Source organism: Macrosteles quadrilineatus, unplaced genomic scaffold (assembly GCF_028750875.1).
Source record: "Macrosteles quadrilineatus isolate MER2022 unplaced genomic scaffold, UCM_ALF_1.0 Scaffold_3__2_contigs__length_128488019, whole genome shotgun sequence".
Classification (NCBI taxonomy): Eukaryota; Metazoa; Arthropoda; class Insecta; order Hemiptera; family Cicadellidae; genus Macrosteles; species Macrosteles quadrilineatus.
The window spans coordinates 96,217,614-96,232,586 of record NW_026542596.1 but is presented as its reverse complement, the minus strand read 5'-3'; the positions used below and the strand labels follow the sequence as shown (position 1 = coordinate 96,232,586).

The following is a 14,973-nucleotide window of genomic DNA, read 5'->3' as shown; positions in this document are numbered from 1 at the left end:
AGAATGTGCGAGAACCACAACTTAATCACCAATTTTACTTTCATACGGGTTGTTCAAGTCAAGTTTGAGTATTTTAATCGGTACCTTCAACATAAATCTAAACAATGCACGACAAACAGCGAAAAAGCATTTACTGTCACATTATGGCGGGAGAAAGTGATGTGGGCCACACGTTTGGCGGGAAAGGACCACAATACAGATCTGGGCCACTTGTCTCCGACGCCCGACAGCGTTCCACGCCATTTACCTGCAAATATTACTTCTACGCCTCGCAGCACCAGTCGAGTGGAAAAGTGTGAAACGTCTTTAGTGACGAGCAATTTGAGTCTTGTCTGGTGTAAACATTGTGATAGCGATACATTGCGACACAGTTGGTTTAAAATATGTGAGGGTAGGTTTGTTTAGTTTTCGTACTTCTAGTCGATTTAGATTTCAGATCTTGACTGATGTGGATTTCCTATCCTTAATTTAATAACAAATTTATACTCAAGATGAATTTAACTGAAAACCCCACTCGGTAGAATCTATATCGTTTAATTTAATACGTTAGCCGATAGTCAGTTAGTTAGATAAAAGGGGGTGTTCTGTGATAGACAACCGGTTAGAAACATTTACTTGCATTGAGGATCTTATGTTTGTTATGATCAACTGACGATTCAATAATTTTTAATGTAAACGACAGTGCAATCAAGGTATCACAAACACTTAAGGAAATTCGGTCGAAAAAATGTTTCTCGGTGTGCAGGGGAAGAGATCCGTTCGTAAAAGCCGAAGTCCGAACCACTAGGCTGGCAAACACATCCAATAATTCAATATTTCCTCAGTTATATATCAGGTAACCCTTAGTTACGGAAGACGAAAAGTGTAATGCAAGCCATATTTTCGTATTGGAACTATGCCGATTTCTTCCATTTACTCAATATGTCCAGATTTGTAGCACCTTCTCTACCGTATGCCTTTTGTTTATTGTATAGGCTCGTGAGCTTTATTGTTCAACACAGTCTGGTACTTAAATTAATGAACAAGTGTAAAGTTTAAAAGTATGTCAAACCACGTCTATAATCCGTTCAGGCAAAACACAAACATTTATTACACAACATATTCACAGCTTGCAAAACATTTTTGTTGTTAGATAAAATAAAACTGTTGTAACCAATGCTGTACGCGGGTTAATAACAAGTAACTGTATAGAGGCGCCCCTATCTCAAATCAGTAAACTCACTTTCACTGTACGCAAGTTCGTTTCTCCCTGGCTGTTGTCAAAATCACTTTTACCTACGGTGATAATTTTGGGCATTACATAACCAACCCTCATCAATACATCGTTAAAGTGATTTTCTAACTGAACAGCTTCTTAAACGGATAATTGACAAGTAATTAAGTAAATCGATTGCCGAGAAAGGTAATCAGTGATATAAGTTTGGGTTTATTTCATCATATCGAATAGATTTTGGTGACTGAAGTATTGGTTGTGTATTATTTTATTGCGTAGTAAATACGTGTAACATACGATTTGAAGTTCAACCCAACTCTGAATTTATTACCTCATTCCAAAAATTCATAAAAAATCTTACACTATCTCATAAACATCTAAACATTGCATGGAGTACCTCCCAAAATAATTTTATTATTAGAAAAGTTGCCCAGTTTTATTTTTTTTAAATATCCCAACAAATGTCGAGTTTCCCTGTGAATATATATTTTACCAATTGACTAGCTTTAGAATGAATTTGCTTGTTTATAGTTTAGTAAAAGCTTGACCTGAAGATGCTATAACGCATCTTGAGCGTCAGCTAGTATTTTCCCCAGATCATCTCTTCAATACAAAGATTCGACAAACTCAATTTTTGATTTCTTCAAAAACTATTTTTAGGCGTGCATACTACAGTTGACTAGTTATAGACCAAAGTACTGTAAAATCAATCTGGGAAAAGACCCATTTTATCTTTTAGAATCAGTATCTTAAACAAATACTGGGTAACATTCTGGTAGGTTTATTTATTTTTTTTTTCGCAAAAAACATAATAAAAACTAACTCTTCCTTCATGTACGTGCAACACCCCAGATCTTTTTTCAGGCCAAGCTATTCCAGTCTAACGGTAGGTATGTAAAAGCAAAAAACCCTCGAGAAATGCCACTCGGACGAAATCACTTGAAACGGAAATTGGTCTCGGTCCAGACAAAGATGGTCCGTGTCGTCAAGGACTGGGGAAAGTGTAGAGGAGAGTGACTCAGATCAGGGACTCGGTGGGAAATGTATCGGGAAAGTAAGTCATCAGCTTACCATATCCATAGTTGGCTTCCATTTCATTGACACGTCAAACCAACCCGGATACAACAATGGGAGCCGTGTCAATCACTTACGGACTCGGTGGAAACCAGAGCGATGCCATCTGAATATGGAGTGGAGTAACTCTGGAAACTTTTTAAACTAGAAGCTCAGCAAGTTTCTTACTGAACTGATGATTTACAAGAACTATAGTTACATGAAAAACTAGAGAATCCTATGTCATGCACTGAGCGTTTACTTTTGAGCTATTGGAAATAGTTTAGGGGTCGTAGGAATAAGATTTTGCTTGGAATAGTAACCCTCGTTTAAAAATACATAGAATCATTATTCTTAGGTCAGATGTGTATCATAAATACTATGTACCAAGCTGTCTTCTCATTCATCAGCACTACAAATAAAATATCCCTAAAGATCAAAATACATTAAATTGATCAGAGGTTGATCAAACTGCGTGTAACTACAACATCATTCCATTGCTGTCTGTACCGCCTCTTGTCATCCTAAATACGCAATACTGTACGATTTTCCATCTGAGTGTACTCCAATTTTTCCTAATTCCCCTCTTAGAAATGATTCTTCAATAACTAGGGATTTTAGTTGTCAGTGGTTGTTAAAGAGCATTGAATTATTAATTATTTGTAGTTTTTATGTGTTTTTGTTATTATTATGTTTTGTTATGTATTGTTGTTATTGTGTTATGTTATTGTGTCTCTTTGGACCTGGCGGACGAAACACTTTGGAAAAAGATTATTGTGATAGGTTATGTCCATTTTGGGCCTGTTAAGCTCAATAGCCTGGTGGGTGGTTGTGATCAACGATATACAATAGTTGGTTGTGATGGGTTATGTTCTTTTTAGGCCAGTTAGAGTCAAAAGCTTACAAAACACCTTACTGTGATAGGTTATGTCCATTTTGCACCTATTGGACTTAACAGTTTGGAAACGATGATTCTGTTAGGCTACGTGTACTTTGAGATCACAATAACTGTGAAGAGACATACCACAAGCAACGCAATGAAGACTTTTGAAACTGCCTCGTGACCCACTAACGCAACCGTTCGAGCTAATTTACAAACCAATTTATTTACTGCTACGGACATACTGTAAATAAGTAGCCCTTCACTAAAATTGTCGTAGGATTGCGGAAGACCTCTAATTCGACACTTGATGTCTCTCGGGTGGAAAATTGGCATCTGCCGACGAATCCGAACTCGAACTGGAAGTGGGTTTAGCACCCGGAAATCATCCGTTCTGGATTCTGAAAGTTCGTTTTATACAGTTATATCATTTCCCTGGCTTCGAGATTCCAGCATTCTCCACTGTTTCGACATCTTTATTGCTATAAAAACGTTCGAAGTGGGTTTCCTGTTATTTTATGGTATTGAGACGATTCTAGTTTTAGATCAAAAATGTTAATCAGTTGTTCTTAAAACCTACTCGTCAAAAGCTGCCTAATTGTGTTTACGGGTTTTATATGAAGCTTGTACATTTTTTCTTCCCAACACCTTTACAGGATAGTTTTAGAGCTTCAAATAGACCAGCTAAAACTGTCCTGTCTATTCGGGAAACAGTTTTACAATTGAGCACATGTTTTAGAAAACGTTTGCGTACTATTATGTCTGGCTTGTATTCAACTGTCTAGGTCAATTCAAAACCCAACTGTAATCTGTTTTGATGGTCATCAATTTTTCGTGTTTTTATCCACGGTTTTACCCTCGTCACTGTCCTGGATGTGGTAAAGAGGAGGCCTCTTTCCAAAATATAGAGAAAATAAAAAAAAAGTTAATTGCCTTGGCAAAAGAAAAGATTTCTTTTTTGAAATCAGTCCTCACAACATGCGAATTATTAGATCAGTTATTCATTCCCGATAGTTATTGATACGTTCCTCTAGACACCTAAACTTCAAGCCCTCTTCAGTTCCCATAGGATCTCCAGTAAGGACCCTGTTGTAGGAAGGGTGTCAGTCCCCACACGACCCGGACTGGACGAGTTTCGCTTTTGGCAAGTTACTCGAGACTTTCCCCACTCGGAACTTGCTCTGAAAATATGCGCATTGACGGAAACACTTGGGCAACCTCGACCGGTCCGGCTAAAATAAGAACAACCTTGACCAATACTGGTACAACGATCTTGTTTCTGGCTGAACTTGTTGTCATTAATGCCGTCCTTATTTACTACTCTGAACTACTCTGATAAACCTCAATTTGATGTGTAATTTAAACTTGTTTACTTGGGTTTTACTATGAGAAAACTATTTGTATGATGTACGGATGGGGGAGAAATTATTATAGTTACAATACATAACAAAAGATAACAGATCAAGACGTGTATGGAATTTTGTCATATAAGAAGGTCTTAACATATTTTACTAGGAGTATTACTTACTATTTACTAATTATTAAATAGGGTCTAAATTTTGCAATAGGATAAGAAGTTTTCTTGTACTGTTTAAAGTAAATAGTAAGACTACATGTTTATAATGGCCTATTTATATGAAAATATTGATTTCAGAATACCTAGTTATTTAAAACTGCTGATTCAAATAGCTGTTTTAATTCCCAATCACATCAGATAAATATAATTTGTTATAACCTAATTTATATTAGCGTTACATAAGTAAAATCTGTAAAATACTGTGTCTATCGATCAGTGGTAGTTTCCAAATGGTGTGTAAAACTTTCTCTGTATTATTTTATTAGTGGTAATCATCCGAATTTTTTCCTTTGCACTGTGTTTAGGTCGTATATTTGCTTGACTTTAAGCATATGCTAACGCTATGATTTTTGTTTACATTACCGACGTTATTTTGTCACCACCATAGCAACTAATGAGACCAATGTTTAAAATTTAAAAACTTAAAGATACTTTAAAATTATATAGGCACTAGCTGTACCCGCGGGCTTGGCCCCGTTTAACTTCATAAGTATTCGCATGGCTCAATTACGTTCTGATTGAAATTCGTTCGCTAAACTAACTCGCCTCCAGGTTAAAGTTCGTTCGCTACGCTCCCTCAGCTTTTGGTTGCAAATTAGCTGTTGTCATAAATGAAAAAAAAAATTATAGTGCTGTCCCTGTTGGTAATCCTTGTAACTTTAATGCTATTGAACATCCCAGAACAGATCCAACTTGTTTAATTGAAACAGCTGTTAAGATTCATTATAAATTCCTTTTAAATATGAAAAAGCATAAGGTTAACATTGGAAACTCCAGAGCCACTGGGGCGGAGCCCGGAAGCCCGATCAGAATAAAAGCTACTTATTTTTCCTATTTAATGCCCAAAGAATCGGTGTACCGAATTTCAGCCTCCTAGGTAAATGGGAAGTGCGAGAATTAGTGATGAGTGAGTGAGTGAGTGAGTGAGTCAGTGAGGGCTTTGCCTTATATATATAGATTATCAACACTGCAATTGTTTAATCTCAAACCTTCCAAATATTTGTCGCAACAACCTTGGTAAGTTTGACTCTAATATGTTTAGCCGTTATTGAGTGTTAGAAAGTTTGCGTTGAAGCCGATCTCAAAGAGCTTCGTTTCGCTCTGCTCAATTTCTAATTATTAATTATTATTACTATTTATTATTATTTTACTAGGCTATTAAACTAATGCTGAAAAAATAAACACATTATCCACGGCAATCGCAAAGTTGATAAATGGGTTACTTGCTTTTAATTGAACCTAACGGGGTTTCAAGACTACTTGGACACTCACTATCTCAACTCATCCACCCACTATGGTTCACTCTATTTCAACCATACCCAATTAATCTGGTTTTACGCGTACAACAAAATGCTGTCCATACCACAAAGTCCTCAGTCTACATCGATAAATTCAAACTGAGATGGCCGTCAGAAGAAAACCTTCATGTCAAATAAAATTCTATCACTCTTCACAGAAATACTACAGTAAAATGCCACGGGTGTAAAGGATCTACAGAATCAAAGTGCTCAAACTCAACTGCCTACTCGATAGTTTACCTGTCCAAGAACTAGAACGTAGATTTGGCCATCGTGAAATTTCATCTGAGCGGAAAGTTCCCATATTGACACGCCGATTGATCAACGTGTGCTCGTCGTGTATGAATAAGTGATTGAGTTAACAAACGATGTTCACGATGGCAAACAACAGAAAGTGGCCCTGGGGCGGCGAGGCTCGTGATTAGCCCACATCTGAGAGGTGAGGGGCCAAGTGTTGGAAAGTGTTGCGAGCACCTGCAGCGCGCTCCGGGGGTCCGACTCGTAGAATGCTAACAGTTTTATGTCAGAGTGTTTGTGACTCCTTGCAAACACATCTGGAGATGATTTGTAAGAGATCAACGACTTGATTATCTTGGGAGTATTGTCATGTAGTTGGGGTTGTAAGATATCATGAGTGTGTGTAGAAATAAAATGTGGTCAGGGGGTTCTCCGTGGAATCCCATGTATTATCAAATACCCGTATAATTTGTTCGGTCTTATAGATTGGTGTTGAAATAGTTTCCCAGTATACTTAAACTTAATTCAAATTATATTCACTGTATTTTTTACCGTCTCAAAGGGTTTTATAAGGATTTGAATTTTCCAAGCGAAACTTTCGTTCCTTATCTAAAAACTGTCATTAAGTTGGATTGCCAGATTATGACGCTCTAAGCAATTCAGTATCATTATGTCCCTATTAAAATTGCTTCGCTTTACAAATTTAAATATTTTAAATGTCACGTCTCTTACTATTGGGATTGTTCTCTAGATGAAGAATTTACGATTGCAGTGAGTTTCCTATTGGTTTAGACAATACTTTGAGAAAATAAGACAGCTATCGATTTAGGATAAAATCTTCCTAAACTACCTTCAGAGCACAAGGGTGCCAAGCCAAGGAGACATAGGGCATTATTAATCAAAATCCACGATAATCTATACTTATTTAATACGCAAGCAGGATTTTTGTGACAATTACTCCTCCGAAACTACGAAACCAATTTACATGTTCTTGGTGTCATTGGAAAGAGCGTACCGTGAAGTTGTGCAGGAAACTTTCTTTTTAGGGAAATAATTAGAGGGTGAGGCCCTGGAGCCCTTTAAAGTTTTGTATTTCTCCATAAGATTAACATGGGAAACAAATATTGTTATGAAACTCCAGCTGTTGTCAGAAATTTAAAGTGAGAAGAAGGGCATATGTTAATTGTAAACACAGTCAATAAGTTTGCTAATTTAACGGTTAGTTTGCTACAAACATTTACTTACTTGGTTGAAATGAAATAGTTACTATTTGAATTTGGGTTGGCGTAAATATTACAACGGAAAAAAACGAGAGAGCCTGGATAAATGGTTATACTAAAAATAAACTGAATTAACACTGTGCTGCATTTCTTAGTAATCATTGAAAGAGCCGATTAGCAAACTATGGAAACATAAAAGTCATAAAACACCACCAAGGAGAAGAAATTGAAATAATGTGTGTTTTTTTTATATATAATCGTTATTATGGACAACCTAATGTGGCTTTGAGTAAGGCTATATGTAGAAAACACTAAAAAATCTGCTTCTGAAAAATGATAAGATATTTTTACAAAAAATGTTGATTATATCGATCTGTTATGTACATCTTGAGTATTCCATAATATTTGAGTCGAATCTTTTAAAGTCATCAAAAATTATAACTGTTATTTGTTTTAAAATAATGCCTGAAATACTTAGAAATTGCTCGATTTCGAGCAACAGGGACACTAGTTATAAATATATTTTTGAAGTTATATGAAATTGACATTAAAACCATTTTCCCGGAGTATCGTGGGAATGTAGGCCCTACATGGTAGGTTAAATATGAACATGGTAGGTTTTGTGGGTATTTACCTGCAGGAGAGCGAGGACAGCAAGGCAGATGGACGCCAGGCGCCCCGGCTGGGACGACATACTGATCCTCATTCGGTCACTCTATCTGTAACAGGAGATACGATTAGTTATCATAAACCGTTACCATGTCACACATGTCCACTGCATCACTCCACACCTTGGGATATCGTAGCTTCTTCTTCCGGACATGATAACAAACTAAATCTAGTGATAGAATCCTAGAGATATATGAGGCTTTGGTTCAGTAATTGTAAATACAAGTTCTGAGCCAAACGATTAATTAAAGCTAATCACAATTCAATTATAGTACATGACACCATACAAAGAGTATGTTCTTGTGTACCTATCTATGATGAGACTTATGGGTTTCCTTTTTTTTCAGGGATTCAAATTTTTCTTGTAAAAGGACTTTAGTTGGTAAGTACATCACTTCACATACCTAGAGTTACATAAAGCTATGCCTGCTATAATTGTTTTTCAACAATCAAAAATGTAACCTTACTTGTTTATAGGTATAAATATCATATTACAAACTATAAACAACGTGGTTGTCCCATTCGTCGCACTATCTCAGCCAGACTCCATACACAGGCACAACCCTAACCTGTCCCACCGTTTTGGAACGGAGATCGAGAACACTAATCGAATTCAACTTTCCACGCCATCCACGATTATCAGGTTGTACCGAGCACGATCTCCATAAGGAAGGAGTGGTTGGAAAGTGGCGTCCCATCGGGCAGGTGGCTGGGCCAATAAATGTAGCAAGCGTTGGAAAGTGACACCAGCAACTCAGGAGAAGAGAATCATCCTACTGACCCACAGACTATCTCGCATGGCCGACTTTCACCCCTTCCTTGATCACAACCACCACCACGGCACCACATACAAGCCTTGCTAGACAAAGGTGGACTCGAGTGACATCTAGGGTTACGCCCCTCCCACCCGGGTTAGGTTACGTGACCATGTGTCTCTTGATGACCCAGATATCATCAACCTGTCCACCCGCTACGCCAAAACAAAACTGTATCAAGATTCGGTTGCAGGCAAAATTTACTAGGAATGATGACAAAGTATCAAAATATCTTGATTATTTTCATTTGTGAATAAGGGTTGAAATGATTTACAACATTGCATGCATACATCTATATGCTTGAGCATTCATCCATTTGCTGCATAGCAGGAAGTTTTCTTCAAGAAGAGACAGACGACAGATTACATCAAACTACTGTAAAATCAAACCCTATAATGCTGATTGGAAAGTGTTTGCTGATCTGCCTCTACCTTGTGATTATATAAGTGTGTGTTATGTGCGGGTAAATGAATCGATTGAAGACTGTTGTGGGGTGAGATCATCTATACTTGAAACCACAATGATATGCAAGCAAGAAATCGACAAACTCAACAGTTTTGTTTTGATGTTTACAAAACTTTAATTTCAGGTAATGTCGTAGCATACGATTATTTAACTGTTTAGGGAAAGGTAGTCTTTCGAAAAGGGGTTGGTTGGATTATGAAGGTAGTATGATAGATGTCTCTTGGCATATTGAAATATTAAGGCTTGATAGCTATGTTAGAGTGATGTCCATTTATAGTTTTCTATAGCTAATACAAATTGGCTCATGATCGGTTAAACTTCGATCGAGCTACTGTACTAAAAGTGATAATTGAAACTACGTCCTGTGCACATGCATTTGAATCAATATAGTAGATTGTGTATCGTGTGAGATCCACAACATCCATACTCCCCTCAAAAGAACAATCTCAGTTGTACAGCCACATACAATGCATTTGAATTTACATTCAGAACCGTACGAGTTTGAGTTAAGTTACAACGATCACAAGTGTCGGCGCCGGCGTCACGGAGAAAGGTAATGGCATTCGCCTAGCCAAGGTTCCCGCCAGTTTTTCTTCATTTCCCGCGGGCGCGGACTCAGTCAAGTGTACGGAGGGGTTTGTTTTGTGGGGACCACCGGAAGACAGATGGTGGGCTCAACTTTCTCCAGTTCTGCCCGACTGCTGCATCCGGCTCTCTGACCTTGAGTAGCAACGGACTTTCTACGACGCGTTCTACACGCTGCACGCATCCGACATCTCCGTGAAATGAACATGTCTACTTGTTACACGCTGAAGAAACTGTTTCCATCAGCATTTACTTGGTTTGTTGAGATAATGTGCAATTTCGGCCAGGTTGCACCCTCAATTAAATGCAACAATAACATGAATTTGATTACTACCCCGAGCCTTTCATCAGCAACTTTCACTGTGTTGAGATATGAATATTCCCATTTACTTTTATTCATGTCCATAGTAATCAATGTTGCTTACACATTAAGACGTGATTGACATTATCTTTCCACTATCTTTCTTGAAATTATTATTTTATGTTTAACCAATTTCCTGAATATCACCAAAATTTTACCAGCCAAAATAATTTGTAGGTATAAAAATGTACATTATACTGAAGATAATAGCAATAATTATTTAAACTACAAAGATGGTTAAATTTCTTTTGGACCTCTGCTCGTATGATATAACATGTGTTAATTTATTTATGTATTTATTCGTATGTTATCAAATTTATTGTGTAACTGGCATCTCTTTTAGTCGGGATAGTTGAGCCAGGAGAGGTATCTTTCTGATGATGTATCCGAATCCGAATAGTATGATTTTACTTAAAAGAGAATAAATTGACTGGTTGGCTACGATGCTGATAAATCAAGGTACAGTAAGCAAGGGTGGGTTCTGAATTAATAAGTTCATATCTTTGTAACTGATTTCAAGAATGCATTTAGTAAGGACGATTTGCTTCATTAATGATGAATGATAGTTGTGCTTAGTCTTAAACCACCACAAAATGCTGGAGCTGTTATAAGGATCAGACCGGCAACTTTTGGTGAGCACTCTAATCAATCTCGCCATGTCACCAATCAAGATAGGATATAATCTAAGGTAATACATCACTGTTAGGGCAGCTTATGTTTTACTCAAAAATAAATGAAATATGAGGGCGTAATGCCTTGGGGTCGTGGAGCTTAGTACTGACTAAGGTAAGATGCTTCTCCATCCAGGGCCATTTATTAAAAGTCCTAACATTAACGACAGCTGGGTTCATAATTATCAACGACAACCACAATAACCAGTATGTGGCGTCTAAAATAAAATCCTCCAAAGTTTTGAAATAACCTTGTCTACAAACCATCGGAAACGTTACGAGTTCCAAGTACTTTGCTAAGCGAGTTTCGAGTTCCGAGTAGCAAGTGATCGGCGAGTTTCGAGTTCCAAGTAGCGAGGGAGATGCACAGCGTGTTGCACGTCCGTGCACGAAAGGAAACACGAGTTGTGGAGTATGTGGGTCAGATATCTGTCGCCGGATTAAAGAAACGTGGAGAATAGTTGGGAAGAGAGCGATACGAATTCTATCTGTATCTGAGATCAAGACGCGAGCTGCGAGCCGCCAGCTTTCACCGCAACAATGGGATTGCCGCCATTTACTCATTGTTGTCGTTATCAGCGTCACTTTCACTGTCTGATAAGGCACAATACTGGAGCACCGACCTACATGTCTTCCTGTTGCTCGGCGCCGCCCGCTACGCACTACGCATGCTCATTGCTCAGCACATTGTCAACTGCTCGTTATGACAGACAATAGTCATGCGCGAGCCTCTTTACTTTCTCTTTCCTTGTTTTCGAAGCATGTCTAATTAAAACTCATCTGACTTCCCTTCTTTTCAATGAGTCTTTTATTATGTAAAAGGAACGTTGTTAATGTCGTCGGAGTTATGTAAATTTTAATATAATTCGAGGGTTAATATAAAGAAGGCATGACTTGCGGGTTATTTGGGATTGAAAACGATTTAAGGCTTTGTAGTGAGAACATACCGATACAAAGGATAATATGTAGGCCTATCTTATGTCCACACCTTTACTTATGAAACTTGTAATAGATATTGATAGTTCTGATACAAACCGGTAAGTTAAATTGACGTAACCATGAATCTTGAACGCTCCGCCCAACTGGCTTTCACTACTATGAAAGCATTCCTAGTGATCATCTTTTTCATATTAAGACTTAGGGGGGACTCGATATGATTACTCCGACTATTCATGAAGTTCTAAGTCCTTAAAGTGGCTTAGTGCTTCACATAATGTTCACGAGCTAATAATTTCGTAACCATTTGCGAAGGAATTAATTGGTAATAATGCACTGAACAATTTAGACGGCTTTTAGCAGCATGTATTGCCACTTAGGTATACTTATAGTCTGTCATTGTAGATCTGTTTTATACCAAAGCTAATTTGAAGTAATGATTGGTGCACTGAGTAGCCTATATAAAAAATACGACAAAGTTTGTAAACAAACAAATCTCCTAATAAGGATAGCCAATTAATTTAATTCAGTACAGACATTTTAAGCTCTTCCGCGACACAATTATCCATACATAATGACGTTTCGTTAAATGAGTAAACTATTCTCTAAACATGTTAAAACTTATTTTCCGAGCCATTTGTAAAACTATTTACAGAAATTACCACTAACCTCTATCCTTTAACTGGTTTTCTGTGTGAAGATTTTTGACAAAGAATATTCATTGGCTTCGTTTATAGTTTAATCGAAGTAATAACACGGTTGATTAAAATGTAAAGGTCGCCAATAACGGCATAGGAGAAGCCCAATTGTGAGAGTACGTGAGAGATTGTGCGTTCATTGGCAATTAGAAAGGACCTATCACTTGAGGTCTCTACAAAACTAGATATTGCTTTCAACAAAAGTGTAGTCATTCCCATTACCTTCTTCAATAGTCAGAAAACGCCAAGTTTACATTAAGTCTCTGAAATCCCTAGAGGGTAGGACATTTTACAAATCTATTTGCACCGAATCAAGTACGTATGGATCTGACATTGTCAAATTGAACATTCATTAACACACAGAACTTGCCGGACTAAAATTTACCTGCATTTCATATACCTATATCACTAACATTGAAATAATGGAAATTTTATTGTGTAGCTAAAGAGCTCTGGCCTAAAATATGTTTTGGTCACCTACCGAGATGCCTAAAATCACTTGTTAACACCTTGTTATGGATCATTATGTACTCGCAGCGTTTCACTCGTTCTTTCCCTCAACGTTTGTCCCTCTCTACTACTGTACCGTCCTGCAAAGTACCGACCCGACACCTTCACCCACACATCGTCACAAGGTTATAAATATTTTACAGGCTCTGTTTATGGATCCACTTTCCAATAATTCATCAACATGTAAATTGACGGAGTTACTTTCTACAAAGTTTGAAGCGGCCGGCCGCCGGCTGTGGGTCGGGTCTTTCATTAACCCCGTTCTGCCGGTGTATCCGGCAACCGCTCCTGAACGTCAACATTCGCTTTTAGTTAACAACCTGCGATCCTGCGGTGACTGATACAACGTCTTCCTCGAGTCCTGGCCCTACAGCAACTGATATAAAGTTTGCCTCGAGAGCTGACCCTGCAAAAACTGGCTGAAAGTATTCTTTGGGTCCAGCTCTTCCGCGACTGATATACAATCTGCCTCGAGTCCTGGTCCTTCAACGGCCGATGCAAAGTCTTCCTCAATTTCTGGCCCTTCAATGGCCGATGCAAAGTCTTCCTCAAGTCCTGGCCTTGCAGAAACTTATATAAAGACTTCCTCAATTTCTGGCTATGCAGAAACTGGTATAAAGACCTCCTGGACCACTGACATAAAGTCTTTTTGGTTCCTCGGCCTACTGGCCTTGCAGCCACTGACGTAAAGTCATCCTTGGTTCCTGGCCTTGCAGAAACTCATATAGAGACTTCCTCAATTTCTGTCCATGCAGAAATTGGTACAGAGTATAAAGTCCTCCTGGAGTACTGGCCTTGCAGCCACTGACAGAAAGTCTTCCTTGGTTCATGGCTCTGCAGCGACTGAAATAAAGTCTTCCTACAGCCCTGGCCCTGCAGTGACTGATAAAGTTTCTTCCTAAAATACTTTATCTGAGGGGACTGATATAAAGTCTTTGACGGTCATTCATAGACCCGGATCTAAAAGAAGACGGTAGCATTTTGAAACGACAGGATGAACTATGCTATATTGTTTAAAGGTTCTAAAGACGTGTTCAGTTAAACTCGATCTTAAAAATAATGTTTTAGAAACAGACAGAGTCACTATTGACAGTTTTGAAATTGGAAGTTACAAGTCTTGATACAATTGAATGAAATTCTTAATTATTGGACCTACGTAAATAGTTAGGCCTAATGCAAAAAAAATCTAAAATTTCTCAAGGGTTCATTCAGGATGAATGAATGAAAATCCTTCATTACAGAGGCGAGTAAAATAACAAACAGCGATCGCATGTAGACGAATGTAATTCTCACATGTAATTAATTATGTTTATTGATTTTCTCTAGTAAACATGTTAAGACTAATTATTTATTTAACTATGAACTATTTGCATTAAGATTACTTTATAATTCTCTAACTTTAGTTGGAGATAGACAAGATTTGAACATGTGCCTTCAGGCCAGAATTCCCACACGCTAACCACTCGACTGGCAAAATCCTTTTAATGTACATTTTTCAAACAAGACTTGAAACATGAACTGGCAATTCCAGTACATACGTACCTCTAAAAAGGGAGTTATATATTTTATTAGAATTGAAGAACCAAAACAATAATTAGTAATAGTCCAATTTTTTTTCAACTTGTTCAATATTGTTAGGCATAAGTTTTTTTTCTGTAATCCGACTCGCGTGAAACACTCTCTAGTCACTGGGACAGCTGGGACACGAGTTGATGGCCCAAGGTTGTACGGAGAAAGCCAATCATGCGAAGAATCGATTAGCATTGTCGATTGGCTGATGGCCAAT

At 37.9% G+C, this 14,973-nt stretch overlaps 1 protein-coding gene across 3 annotated transcripts in view; it reads right to left on the bottom strand.

Annotated features, from left to right (window-relative positions):
- The window catches only part of LOC128989759 (uncharacterized), a 40,007-nt gene that overhangs the window by 15,824 nt on the left and 9,210 nt on the right, over positions 1-14,973 (bottom strand). For 2 of the 3 annotated variants that reach the window (XM_054411795.1, XM_054411794.1), the window contains exon 2: positions 8,112-8,196. In XM_054411795.1, the coding sequence (XP_054267770.1) occupies positions 8,112-8,183 (72 nt within the window). In that variant the 5' untranslated portion in view covers positions 8,184-8,196. Of the gene's footprint in view, positions 1-8,111; positions 8,197-8,613; positions 8,633-14,973 lie in introns of those variants that run through there. The other variant, XM_054411796.1, reaches the window with a different exon arrangement.